Source organism: Pyrus communis, chromosome 16 (assembly GCF_963583255.1).
Source record: "Pyrus communis chromosome 16, drPyrComm1.1, whole genome shotgun sequence".
Lineage (NCBI taxonomy): Eukaryota > Viridiplantae > Streptophyta > Magnoliopsida > Rosales > Rosaceae > Pyrus > Pyrus communis.
Window position 1 is genome coordinate 6,323,018 of NC_084818.1, and position 14,316 is coordinate 6,337,333.

General features: G+C 36.0%; 2 protein-coding genes and 1 non-coding gene across 3 annotated transcripts; 1 reads left to right on the plus strand and 2 right to left on the minus strand.

Moving 5' to 3' along the window:
• Positions 1 to 1,029: 1,029 nt before the first annotated feature.
• LOC137719698 (probable serine/threonine-protein kinase PBL9) lies at positions 1,030 to 1,484 on the minus strand. Its single transcript, XM_068458741.1, has 2 exons — positions 1,334 to 1,484; positions 1,030 to 1,247 (listed from the first exon to the last, which is right to left on the minus strand). The coding sequence occupies exons 1-2, from the start codon at positions 1,482 to 1,484 to the stop codon at positions 1,030 to 1,032; spliced, it is 369 nt and encodes a 122-aa protein (XP_068314842.1).
• A 4,762-nt stretch (positions 1,485 to 6,246) lies between these two features.
• LOC137721588 (U5 spliceosomal RNA) lies at positions 6,247 to 6,363 on the plus strand. Its single transcript, XR_011066663.1, has one exon. It is a non-coding gene; the product is annotated as a U5 spliceosomal RNA (small nuclear RNA).
• Positions 6,364 to 7,037: 674 nt separating this feature from the next.
• LOC137720566 (receptor-like cytoplasmic kinase 176) lies at positions 7,038 to 10,654 on the minus strand. Its single transcript, XM_068459647.1, has 6 exons — positions 10,191 to 10,654; positions 9,309 to 9,595; positions 8,904 to 9,039; positions 8,630 to 8,772; positions 8,417 to 8,540; positions 7,038 to 7,777 (listed from the first exon to the last, which is right to left on the minus strand). The coding sequence occupies exons 1-6, from the start codon at positions 10,240 to 10,242 to the stop codon at positions 7,311 to 7,313; spliced, it is 1,209 nt and encodes a 402-aa protein (XP_068315748.1). The 5' UTR covers positions 10,243 to 10,654; the 3' UTR covers positions 7,038 to 7,310.
• Positions 10,655 to 14,316: the final 3,662 nt, after the last annotated feature.

A 14,316-nucleotide genomic window follows, 5' to 3' on the forward strand; every position in this document is an offset into this window, starting at 1 on the left:
GATATTAACGTAATTTCACAAAACAATTTTTTTTTTAAACCTCACCTACATATAAGTTTATCATCTTTTTTTTTTTAGATAATAAAAAACATCTCTCCTCACTCTCACTTCTCTCTCACTCTCTTCCTCTCACCTTCAATTTAAAACAACCAAAGTATAAAATTTCACACACTTTATATGTGGGCATATACTATTTATTATTATTATTATTTTGAATAAACGATATTATCTACGCTAAAGAAAAATAATGAACTTAACCTCACAATAAGAAGTAATAATGTAGTTCAAACTCGTTCTTAATTATTAAATTTGTCTTCTCAATTATCGAATTTGTTTTAGTATGCTTCTTCACGAATTATAAGATGAGGTATTTTACAGGGTATTCAAATACTATAAATTGTTCCTTTTATTTCGTTTTGTGGGATTATAAGAGATTTTACACCATAAAATACATCTTCTAGAATATAGAGACGATAATTTGGTGTTATGGCAAGAAAAAAACTGCCAAAATTTTTTGAAAGGGGGAGGATCAGTACGTTACTCCCCCAAATCAAGATTGGTGGCTTCACTGTTCATTAGGCTCTTGAAGTGTTTTTATATAAAACTTAAGTTATTCTTGTATTATAGTTATTTAGATATAAGACCAGTGATGTAGTTAATTATTAGATTTTGAGATTTCGCTTAACATTTTAGGTTCATTGACTTCTGATCCAACTAAGCAATTTTCCTATTTTATAACGATGACTTAGCTTGTTTTTAAGGATGTATGTTTACAACTTTTCCGAATATCATTTATACCCTTTTGAGTACATTTTGCACCTGATGTGCAAATATTTTTTAAAATCATGGAAATTCTTGCAATAAAAAATAGTACGCAGCTAACAAATAAATAAATTGCAAGGTTTAAAATTTAACCCCATGTTTTTAGCTAAGTCACAGGATTAACCCTGAAGTTTCTCCAGTGCTTTTACCACTTCATCCATATTTGGCCTACACCTGGGTTCTATTGATAAGCATTGGCTTGCAAGGTTAGCTGCTCCAAGAGTCTACCCCCACAGAGTACTGGCCTTCAAGACGATCATCGAAAATTCGGACAACTTTACGTTTGCTGGCAAGGTAACGCCTCGCCCATTCGACTAAATTTTGTTCCTCAGATGGCCGGTTCTTGTCCACAGCTCGTCTGCCAGTCAGCGTTTCAAGCAGAACAACTCCGAAACTATACACATCACATTTCGCGGTACAATCACCTTCGGAAAGCGAATGAAGAACAACTGATTACTCGGGTTGTTTTTGTGTATGAACACGAACAATCTCTTAACTAAACAAAAGATACCTGTGGCTATATACTCAGGAGCTGCATAACCATGTGTTGCCATGAAGTCTGTTGAAACATGGTTTCTATAACTTGCTGATCGATCCTCGCCAACACAAAAATTATAAAGCTTGGCACCGTAGGTAGGGATGGGCAAGTACTCATTGATCATAGGTAACTGCGGTTATCTGTCCATTTAAATTTGACGGTTATGGTTATGGGTAACCGTTTAGATAAATAAATGGTTATGGGTATAACCGTTTACCCGTGAAATTGACGGTTATGGGTATTACCCGCGGTTATAAACGGGTACCCATTTAACCGTTTATTTTAATATATGTAAAACTTAAAAAAATAAAATAAAATATTAGTTTCTAACTAGGTTTAGTATCCCGAGATATATTTGGTTATAAAGGGTCATATAATATATATATATATATATATATATATATATATATTTATGCCTCATTTGAGAGAAAAAATATAGTTGATAGAACGAGTTAATTTTTAATATATGTAATTGATTATGCTAAAGCATTAGAGTGTTCGACAATTTTGTTTTGGAGTCTTTTAGAGTTTTGACCAATTCAAGATAATGATTACCTTGAGCATTTAGAAACATGTTATTACCAGATGATGCGTACCTATATATATTATTAGAGTTGTTAGAGATTGAAGTCAAACGGGAGTCATATATTATTTTGTTTATTTTCTTTACTAGTATCAGATAAGAGAAATGAACGTAGGGAGGGACATATGAGGAAAACATGATTATTACTTTATGCTTTTTATCTTTTTGTACTACTCATATGATACAAACATACGTCTCTTTTAATGTATGTAAAAGGCTTATACACCAAAACAATAAAAACCAAACTTCTATTATTTAAACAATATAATTTTGACTTCTATTCTTCCACTTTCCACTATTAGCCATATGTGGGCATCCACACCAATTTCACAAAAGAAATCACTACTTGAGTATTTATAGTCTCAACAACTACTAATGTTAGTGAGAAACAATTCAAGAATTAATTACAAAAAAAAAAAAAAAAAAAGGCACAACTTTGTATTACTTGTAGGGCAAGTAACCCCATTATTTTTCTTAAAAAAGGCACAAGGTACGGAGAAATATCATCATAGTAATTCTCAAGCCTATCTTTTCTCTTTATGCAGCTGCACCCCCCTTTCTCTCATTCAGTTAAATTTAGGTCATAACGCATTATTAAACACGCTCCTGACACTGAGCTAAGGAACTGAATGCTTATTTACTACAAAGTCGTTCACAATAATCATCAAGCAATCCAAGTAATCTATAAAACATGGTTTCAATTTCGATATTTTTTCAGCAATGATTACATGAAACATTCACCATGAAGCATGAACTCTAATTTTACATTTTTTTTTTCTTTCAAATTATAGATTCAACTTAAATTTATTGTTCTTATAATTGTGGTGAATTGAATATGCATGAATAAGAGAAGAAAAAAAAATGGGATTTTTCAAACCCTACACGCATGGGAGCCGCAACATGAAGCCGCGCTGCCCCAACCACCAAGTCGTTCTTGCTCCAAAACTCTAAGGTCCAAAATAAAGCCATTTTGCATCACCTTTCTTACAGACCTGGGCTGCCTGCAATCGACCCGCAACCCAATTAGACATATGCATCAAACTGTCCCGCTTGTTTTCTTTTTCTTTTGGGCCTTGTTTTATTTATGGCTCACATGAAATAACAAGCACATGGGTTAGGCCTTGTTTTTCACTTTTTCCTTCTTAGTCCAATAATTGGGTATATAATCTGTTAACCCATTTACTTCTCATTTGTTGCCCAGAAACCCAACAACCACTCTTTTGGGCTTGCAAGCCACGACAACACCATATTTTGGGTCGTCACTCATTCTTTTCACACATAGATCCCGAAGCTATTCCCGTTCGCTACATACGTATATTGTGTTTGTTTGCAGGTATCATGAACCTAGAGTTCGTACTTAAACTCGAACTTGAAATTTTGAAAATAAGTGTTATAGAAATTCGAAGTTTCAAAAAACAATACACCCGTAAAAATCCAGAGTTCTTGTATGTGATTTGTTAGGATTACATGTAGATGATACTTTTAAAAACAACTGTAAAATTTAGTTTGTGCAAATTACTTTATTGTCCATAATTTTATTTTGTGATAGAAGACAAAAATGTTTTTTCACCCTCTTATATTTGACAAAAAAAGTTTCATTAATATATGGTTTAAATTAAGTCTTCCTTACAAATCTATTATGTGTAAATAAACTGGCTTGAAATATGTCTAATTTTATGGAAAGAGATCCTCTCCGGATCCCTTCCACCAAATCCACTCAATCAATCGATCCAGGGCCTTAAATTTTGATCCAACGGCTACAAACAGGGAGCCCCTTTAAAAGTTATAATAATTTTAGCCGTTGGACTAAATTTCAAGGGTCTGAATTAGGTGATTGGGTGGATTTAGTGGAAGAGATCCGGAAATGATTCATTTCCCAATTTTATGGCCTAACAATTAAATTAGTCCAATTTTTAGTTATTTTTTTATTTAGGTCCATGAATAGGACTCCATGTGTCAGCACTTTTTGTTGTTAGGTTGATACTTTGCATTGTGATTACTATTTTACTTTACTATAGCTATTCAATGGAAAAAGAAAAAAAAAATTTGATACGATCGGTACTTTGGTAGCGATTCTTTGAAAAAATAATCGCTCCAAATATAGCGACTGATATGGAAAAAAGTCGCTATATTCCTACCGATCCCTCCCCTTCCAAATTTTTTTTTTCAGTTTTTTATTTATTTAATTTTATTTTGTTAATGTTTCTTTTACATTATACCCATCTCAAAACATACGGATCAAGATCCTCTTCTGAGTAAAGGGTGAGGATTCTCCTGACCAAGCCCATCGGGCCGTTGAAATTTTATCCAACAGTTACAAACAAGGGGCTCCTTTAAAAGTTATAATAATTGTAGCCGTTGGATAAAATTTCAACGGCCCAATGAACTTGGTCAAGAGGATCCTCACTAGGGATGGGCAAATACCCATTGATTATGGACGGATAACCGCGGTTACCCATAAAGACACGTCGCATACGAACTCCATTGACTGTTGCATTAATACGGAAGTTCCTTGTGGCTGTTTTCAGTTCATCAATGCAGAAGCTCTTCAAGTTGAAGGGCTGCAAGATCTCACCCTCTATCTGTGGAGTTGAAGGCACCGAGACAGACGAAACCCTCACATTCGAATTCAATCCTGGACATGTAAATGTTAGCATGCCATATATTACTTGTAACTTGTAGGCTATGGTGTACTAGTAACTAACAACTAAAGAGTCATTTTCAATGTGTACTAAAATTCATCAATCATATACAACACACGATTTTTTATCTATGCAATCAGCTAAAGAGTGAATGAATCGCAAGTCGCAAACCTACCATCGCGAGGTGGGTTCGAAGGTGAATCTTCATTAGCTGGTTTCTTGTCTATGCAATCAGCAGCTGCAGTTAATTGGGGCGCATTACTCGAATGGCTATTAATAAATGTTGTCTCGCTAGCATTATCCCTCCCAGTATTCTCATGCGTTGTGTCCACAGCGAAATCCCCGCGTTTCACCTTAGTGTACCCTTTCACGCTTGTGCGAATCCCGCCACTCATGGTGGTCAATATCTATGAAACTGTCCTCAATAACTGAAACTTGAAATGAAACTATTACCCTTAACGATCAGTGTTTGATAACTGTTTCGTATTTTGTTCTAAGTTGTTTTCACTTTCCTCATCTCTCCAACACAAAAATGAAAACTAAAAACGAAAAAATAAAATGGTCATCAAACAGACCATAACATTCATTTAATAAAATTTTCAGAACTTCATAGGTAAATATGAACTCAATTGATTTGAGTACTGCTGCACTCCATAAAACATGTTCTGTATTCCAAACTCAGATGATATGCAGCCTTTTCATCGAATTGCAAATTTGTTAATCAACTAAAAGAGAGCAATCCCAAGCCAACAACGGGGATGAATGTTTATCCTACACAGCCTTATCCTTGTTAATCAACTAAGGTTATTTAAATCGAAGATGAGCAGTTGTAAAATTAAAACGATCATATAAATTTACATGATGACGCATATACAAGTAAAAATGAATTCAAAGGCCGATGAATGTAATGAAAACTCACGGTCGATGATCGAGGAGGGAGTCGAGGGACCGAGTAAAGGGGACTGCAGAGAGGTCGTCATGCAACTGCAAGGCGGAGGAGAAACAAGTAACAAGAACAAAGATTACCAAGTTTACATATTACAGTTGACCAGACACATTTTGTAACCATGTTTTTTTATTGGAAATTTCTACACAATCATAGACAGCATATATAACAGACTTTTCAACGTTTTCATTGAATACAATAGCGATGCAAAACCAAACCCACGAAAAAAAAAAAACTAATAACAGAATGAGTTTTGAAATTTCCAACAAGCGATGCATGCCCGCTGTCTAACTGGTCCAACACCGATAGTGTCCCCATCTTAACCACCCTAGGTCGCGTTTCGGAATCGGCTGCTGCTTATCATTCATATAATTATCTCCAACAGAAGACAAACAAAATGAGAGTTTGCTAGAAACTGGTTCTTCATGAAACTTGGTTTGGGACTGGAAGTTTAATTTAATCATGGAGCATCAGTTAGTTTATCAAATCAAGGGGAAATAATGGGAGATGATTTTTGAAGGCTAAATGTAACCGGGCAGACGACAAAAAGAATTGGAGCTAAACTTTTTGTTGAGCCAAGTTTTCTTGTGCAGACTGTTTTTGTTGAACTGCAATTACCTAAACGGAAGGTAAGTCCCACATCGACGAGAGCGTGAAGAACGAGGTAGAATAGGCAATATAAAAAAAAGCGGCGTGTCAAATGTTAAACTCACGGAGCCATGCGTTGAGCACATAGCAAACTATTCTTTCGCCTTTTACTAAAGAATACCGTGTGTTCATAGCTTGAAGTGGCATACGCTTATTTTTGGAGGGGTGCACCTCTGTGGGTGCCCCTTACAATTGTAGTTAATGATTTGAAGTACAGCTGGGTCTAATTTAAAGACGGAAATATGAGTGCAAAATTGTGAAATGCGTCGACTAATGCATTTGGGTGTCGGAAATTATGAAAGAGTGCTTAAATTTGTTGGGGTATCCGTCTAGATGCTTAGATTGCGAGGGCATCAGACAGTGACTTTGATTCATTTAGATAGAAAATAGATATTTAAACACACATTATACGTTTGCTGATCAAGATCAATGTTTCATTATGTTCTAATACTTCATAATATATGTCATTTTATTTTCTAGTTTATGATGAAATTATATATATTGTAGGTATAAACACACTTATTTACACGAAATACAATAGATTTACTTAAATATGTGCTAGGCCTCAGTCCGCCACCCGACTAGCATCTTTTAGAACTACACTCTAAAAACTAGAACAGTATAATATACGGCTCTAGATGTTTTAAAGATTCCGCTACGGGTACGGGCATACAACTGAATAAGGATTTCTACGTACGGAGCTGCTTGAGTAGAAGCTGTTGTGGTGTACAGAGATCCATGCTTGCCGCTGGCATGGCGTAAATAAGGACCATGCGCGCGAGAGGCGTTGAAGGTCTGTCATCATTCTGGTGCTTCGTTTGGGTTGGACAAGGTGAAGAGTGTGAGTGGCCAAAACCTCAGCTTGATGTGGTCTACTTAGTTCCTCATATTCCAGGCTCAGAAACAAAAAATGCTTGAGAGAAAAGTAACCAGGAAGGCATTCACAAAACAAAATTGTACATTATTCAACAGTCTGCAGTTACATACTCGTTACAAGATACAGTATTCAATATACACACTATCCGCTTCCTTCTTCCTATTTCTTTTCCTTCCCTTTCCTTTCAGACTGAATCCCAGTTTTCCCTTGAACCAATCAAACTAATGACAAAGCATGCATGGATTATGAATGTCTCATGCTGGGGTGGGGGAAGCGGATGCCCTGGGACGATGAGGAGTTGCTGCATTGTTGACTCCGTTGATGCTGTGTCTGCGATGTTTGGGAGCGTGGTTTGAATGTGCATGAGGGTTTGGGTGATGTTCATTTTGGGAGATACCTGAGCCCTCCGAGTCACTGGGCTCCTGAAGTTGCTCCAACGCTTTTACCACGTCATCCATGGTTGGCCTAACTTTGGGTTCTACAGCTAAGCATCGAATTGCAAGGTTAACAGCTCTGAGAGCTTCATCCAAAGAGTACTGGCCTTCAATACGACCGTCAAAAATTTGAGTAACTTTGCGTTTGCTTGCAAGGTAAGGTTTGGCCCACTCAACTAAATTGTGCTCTCCTGATGGCCGGTTCTTGTCCACAGCTCGTCTGCCAGACAATAGTTCGAGCATAACAACCCCAAAGCTATACACGTCACTTCTCGCAGTTAAATGACCTAAAAAAAAAGAAGAAATAAGGATCAGCAGGGAGCAATCATGCATTCTTGTCATATTTAAGAAGAAAATACAGCCATATGGTTGCTGCAGCACTGATCAAGATGATGAAGACATCAGGACGAAAGCTCTTATTAAGCAGAAGTGTGAAAGGAAAAAAAATTGTTTCAACAGATTTTTACCTACCACAGCGAAGTCAGGAGTAAGTCAATCACGTATCCAAAAAGTACAGCGGAACTTTCTGCAACTATATGGAGGTGAAAAAAATGAACAGGAAAATCAAAACCAAAAGCTGGTCATTCCTTAGGGTACTGCAGTAGGGAAATCTTCAAGGAAGGGCAGGATAATATGTAGGCTGTAGCAGAAGGTTTCAGATGCAACATAGGTATTGAGTAGAAATGAAGTAAATGGGAAACAGACACCAATGTACTACATACGAAGACTGGATAATGTCATAGTCCATGACGGTATTAGTCTTTTGTTTTTCTTTCTAAAATTGATCGAAGCCTGGCTGTGGTTAGAACCTAGAAATATTTGGTTACAACTTTGGTGAAAGGTAGATGAAGCTGTAAACAAATATCCCCCATTTTTAAGGGTAGGTTGCTTTTGTATGTGAACTCAATCCTGTTAACTAAACGTACCTGTGGACATATACTCAGGCGCCGCGTAACCATATGTCCCCATGACTCTTGTTGAGACATGGCTTTTATCACCGGCTGGGCCATCCTTGGCTAGACCAAAATCAGAAAGTTTGGCATTGTAGGTCTGTTGTTTTTCAATTAAAATTGTGTGAGCAAGTCTTACCAGAATTCTTCTAGAAGCAATAAAACTCAACAATTAAAAGTTTCAGTTACCGAATCGAGCAGGATATTAGCAGTTTTGAAGTCCCGATAGATCACTTTTGCCTTGTCACTGTGAAGAAATGCTAGGCCCTTAGCAGCTCCGAAAGCAATCTTCATACGAAGGTTCCAGGAAAGTGGTTGAAAGTAAGACGCCCCTGTTCCACCAATAACATTTTAAGTCACTAAATTATACTTACATAGTTCATACTGAAATATTTGATATCCTTAACAATGTCTTACTTTAATAGATCAAAAGGCTAAAGAGCGAGGGAAGTTCATAACTCACTTCTAAACAGATGGTTATCCAAGCTTCCGCGAGGCATAAATTCATACACCAAAAGACGGTGGTCATCCTCTAAGCAGTAACCAATCAACCTTACAAGATTTTCGTGATGCAGCTGCCCAAGGTAGTTGATTTCCGTCTACAGTTCAAGAGGCTCCACAAAGTCAATAAATTATTCTGTGAAAATATTACGTGTAACAACTATAACGCAAGAGGATTCATTAAGATTGGTTCAATATATTAGCCTTTCGACCTAAACACATATATTCCTCTATGGGGGACTCTGAGAAATTGATGGTCAATGCATATTAGATTTTCAAATATTTGATTGCACCAAAAACAAATAAAAAAGATATTCGGAAAGTGCCTGTAAGCAAAAGAAGGATAGATCATAGAAGTGATACTCACCAACCATTCTTTGTGACCCTGGAGACCTTCTTGGTTAAGCCTTTTCACAGCAATAACCATGCCAGTACCGGGCTTGGCAGCTGTTAATGAATTCTCATCTACCCACCCCTTATAAACAGAGCCGAAACCACCTTCACCCACCATACTATCAGGACGGAAGTTCCTGGTGGCAGTTTTCAGGTCATTGAAGGCGAAGCTCTTCAAATTGCAGGATTGCAAGATCTCGTCCTCTGTCCGAGGAGTTGAAGTCACTGAGACGGACGACACCTTGCTATTTGAATGTAATCCTACATATTTCAAATACCATATAATGCTCAACATTCAGTCATCATATATAAGTTCTAACAAGAATCTATAACATCACAATATAAAAGAGTAAGGCTAAGTTAGTTGTTCCTGTATATGGTACAAAAACTTAAATCTCAAATTTGGCATCGATTGACTTTCAACAACAAAATGGTTAGCTTCGGATGATGCCACAGCTTATGAAGTACCATGGTAATCTAACATGGTACTCGAGGTTCGGTTCCAAGAGGTCTTGCTTTTCCATATGAGGAAATTTAAACAGAACAAAAATGGAAAATTACGAAGATCATTAATTACAAATAAATTTCCAAGTTTCTCCTTGAAATTTCAATATCTTAAACCGGAGCAGTAAAAGTCACATAAACCAAGAAGCAGGACTGATCAGAACAGCATCAGAACAAAATTCCCAAAAAAAAAGAAAAAAAAAAACAGCAAGCTAAGCTATAGCTGCTATAAACTCCAAAACTGCATGTTGCATTAATCAAACACAACCAACTTTGATCAAGGTTCCAAACTTTTAATTAACAGAGTTAAGAAACTAAATGATGAATGTTAAACTTGATGAAACTTAATTACCATTATGATGGGGGCTGTCAGCTTTAATTCTAGAACTTAAGCAAGAACCCATCACCAGAAAACGTCCCAAGAACACGTCTTTCGAGACCCAACTGCCAGAAGAGGAGGAAAAAATAGAAACCCAAGTTTGCAAACAAGTTGCAAAGCGCAAGCAAAAGCAGAAGACCGTGAATCAAAGATGATGGTCTCACCAATCAGTGTGAACGCTCTCTCTCTCTCTCGGCTAGGCTTTTTCACAAACACCTAGCTGTCAAGAGCACGAAATAACTCAGCAATTGAATAGTGGAAAAAATTGAAGAGATCAAAGAAAAGCTCTGTGCTTTGAATATAGAAGATTTTTGAGGTACATGTGGGGGTGTTTGGTTGCTGGGAAAGTTCTTTTATTCGACCTTTGGGAAGGACAAAAGTGTGAGAGGTTTGACTTGCCATTCCCCACTTGAGCGTTTCTTTTGGTGTTTTCTTTATCTGCACGCAGCACGTTGGTGGATTGGAAAATGGTAAAAAGAAAAGAGTGTTCAATGGGGCTTATCCAAATTACGTGCTGTCTGCATCTCTCTCTCTCTCTCTCTCTCTAGTGGGTGCGTGTGACAGGTTTGCAAGGCTGCAGCCTCTGCTGTGCGTTTTACTTCTCTTCCATGTAATTCTTGTAAAAGGTGAAACGAAAGCCAACTCTCACTCAAGTTACGGGTTTAACGTTGGTTTAATTATGTTCAAGATAATGATTAGCCATGAGAGTTATTTCTAACAGATAGATCATCGGCTCACTACTAAATACTTCGATATTTTCCTTAAACATCAGTTATAACACCTTAAATGTGTGAGATTTTATCATAAACAACCTTTGCATATTAAATAATACGTAGAACTATTCATTATGTATTGTAATTCATGCTGTCAGCTTTTACGTGAGATCCGTATTCTTCACAAAAAAAAATTTTACACTTACAGCGATTCCGTGCGAGATTTCCCGATAGAAAATATTTAGTTTCTATAGGAAATGAATCGTTTCTCCTTAAATATCCGCATATAGCAAGCGTGCATAAAACTTCTCTAGTTTTACTGTAATTCGGGAACAAATATGAATGGCTTTTTATGTACGAAGAGTAGTTACTTTTGCCTTAAAATGTTAGAATATGATTCTCTCTCCTCTTATTATCATTCCCTTTTCTCCCATTCTCTCACACTTTTGTCTTTTTTTCTATATAAAAAATTTGTCGCTTAATTGCAACCGATTAAATAAAAAAAAGGGGAAGAAAAGACTTGGATAAGTGTTATTGGTACTCCAAAAATCTCATTCTACACTCTTCACAAGTGTATTTTTCTTTCCAAATATAAAAAAATTAGAATATAAAATAAAATATTTGGAGTGTCAATAACAATCTTCAGTACTAGAGAGGGACTAGAAAGGAAGGGAATGAAATTCCTAACCGTTTTGTAGCTGCGGCTCATTAATCATCATAACACGATAAATGAGTAATAAATAATACAACAAATGTCTTCCTTTTCAGAGCCTTGACATTTAATCTCATACTCGACTTCTTGTCGCTGCTTTAGTGGCTTCTCTGATCAGCCAATGCGTCACAGCGGCCCCCCTTTGGAATAGAAATTGGTCTTTGTAACGATCTCGAGAATTTTCTAATCGTTTATTGTATATCGTGTGGTCAGAAATTATTGTAATTTTTTTATTTAAAATTGAATATAAATAGTACCTGACAAAAACTAATCGCATGATTTACGATGAACGGAAGGATTTCTGGAATCCTTACAAAGAAGATTTAGAGAGAATTCTCATTCTAGAAATTGTATCTTAATTGTTGGTAGGCTCCTTTTGTGAAATTTTTCAATATGTTCGAAGTCTTCATATACAAGTGAGGAAAAAAAAATTTCTTTTCAAATGTTTTTCTACTTGTATAATGACATGGCGCACATCATGGCACATATACCTGTATTATGAGCACACTGAAAAACCTCTCATTCTAATGGCACCCAAACTCTTAAAAAATTTTAAAAACAAAATCTACATTTTCTTTTTTGAGCAAACGATATTATCTACGCTAAGGGGTAGGGGTGTGTTTAGCCTTACAATGAGTTAGTACTAATGTAGTTCAAATTCACTTTTTGCAGGAATCGAACCTAAGACCTTTTACTTACAAGTGAAGATGAAGATTACTAGACCATAGTACTAAACGGTAAATCTACCCTTTTTATATAAAAGAAAATGCATGAAAATGACTATAAAAACTAAAATATTCTTTGAATTTAATTGGTGTACAAGTTAAAGAGGAAATGATGAACGATCATAAAAGTCCCCATTTCGTACGGACAGAACAAGTGGGTAGAAAATAGAAAAATTAGAAATAGACAGTCAAATATTTGTTTTGATTTGTCTAAAATATTAAGCTGTCGTAAAATTTAATAAATCAAAATATTCAGCCATATCAGATTATTTTGTAAAAAAACTATAAACAATGTCAAGAACAACAACGAAACATTATCTCACTAAATAGGGTGCTTTGTATAATTCTAGAACGATTGTGATCGATTTTGCGCCAAGTCTTCCACTAACTGCAACTGCAAGTACTCCATGTCTTTTCATAAAGTCTCTTTCCAAGTCTTCCGCTAACTGCAACTGCAAATACTTCATGTCTTATTATAAGGTCTCTTTCCAAATATTTTTAGGCATTCTTCTACCTTTTTACCTCGAGTCTCTAAAAATAAGTAACTTGATTCTTCCATGACAGTAAAAAAAAAAAAAAATATATATATATATATATATATATATTACAGAAAATTTAACATTTTCGAAACAAATATTCGATTGATGAAGAATTTGAGCCAAATAAAGGAAAAAAAATAGTAGTTGAGGCCGTTACATTTAATGTGAAATGGATGAATTTTTACGTAGAAAAAAAAGACCAAGAAAATGAGTCATTGTCTGACTTTTCCTTCGGCCTTAGCTTAAAGTTTTGACTTTTCAAAGGGTGCAAAAGATATGTTAAATATTGTGATTTAATTTTATAAATATATAATTGTGATTAGATATTGATTAAAGTCTGTATGTTTGGTAATCCTTCACCTCATGCTAATATTTAATTTTAATTAATCTTGTGCTCAGCTAACTCCCCTAATCAAATTTCTGATCTAAAATATTATATGGAAAAAATAAATATTATTAAAGGACAGGCCATAGGCACGAAAAATAGGGGTCACATTTAGAATATGAGCAACGACAGCATTTCACGAGAGAAATGGCTCTGGGCGACTGTCTTGCTTCTTCGGACAGAGTAAGTATAAGTCAACGATGTCAACTACCTCATCGATTCATCGTAAGCCGAAAATTCTTACATACAATCGAAGATACATTAAGTTTAGTTCTCTGATGCATAGTTTGATCTTATAATACAATATCAAAGATACGTTAGGCTTAGTTTCCCAATGCATAGTTTGGTCCCATAATGTACGTAGTTCGGTGATATAGCCAAGATTACTTGTATTAATGGCTCACGATCGCATTTTGAATGTAAACGACTGAGCTTAACATTCATTTTTTGTTTCATTGTAATCACAACATCCATGCATGCATTGTATGAATCATATCTTTGTAAGATATTGGATCTTGTGAAAGCTCATTAAAAAAGTCACAAATGTTTCGGTGTCATATCCACGGTTAGTCAATATAAACATGAATCCCTAATAGAAAGTGGTCCTTTAGACTCACAAGATAAAGATCGGCCTAACTAAAGCAATTCGAGGATCTGATTTCAACATGAAAGGAAAATCTTTGGCTCCTCAAAGTGGAATGAGTGATTCTTCTTTTCGATAGTTACATCAATCAGACTCTTTCAATAATATTTATCACTTGATCATAAAGGAATACGTATTTTTGAGTACAACCGAGAATCTTCTCTTTCTAATAGATTTTAGGCTCAGCTATCACGATGTTCTAAAAATCTCCGTCTAGCGCCGCCTAAGCCGCGTCTAGGCGCTAGGTGGCTGGCCACCGCCCCGATTAATGCCTAGGCATTTGAAAATTAAGAAATGGCGCCTAGACCTGCTAAGGCGCCCGCCTAGATCGTCTAGGCACCCGTCTAACCCACCCAGACCCGCCTAGGCACCTAGCTAGATT

What these genes read in the sequence shown, in the direction of transcription:
- LOC137719698 (XM_068458741.1), bottom strand. Translation starts at nt 1,484, where the DNA reads ATGATCAATGAGTACTTGCCCATCCCTACCTACGGTGCCAAGCTTTAT. An exon ending in TCCTGAGTATATAGCCACAG is followed by an intron (nt 1,248 to 1,333) that starts GTATCTTTTGTT and finishes CGCTTTCCGAAG; the next exon opens with GTGATTGTACCGCGAAATGT.
- LOC137720566 (XM_068459647.1), bottom strand. Translation starts at nt 10,242, where the DNA reads ATGGGTTCTTGCTTAAGTTCTAGAATTAAAGCTGACAGCCCCCATCAT. An exon ending in AGGGTCACAAAGAATGGTTG is followed by an intron (nt 9,040 to 9,308) that starts GTGAGTATCACT and finishes CTTGAACTGTAG; the next exon opens with ACGGAAATCAACTACCTTGG. An exon ending in GGATAACCATCTGTTTAGAA is followed by an intron (nt 8,773 to 8,903) that starts GTGAGTTATGAA and finishes TTGGTGGAACAG; the next exon opens with GGGCGTCTTACTTTCAACCA.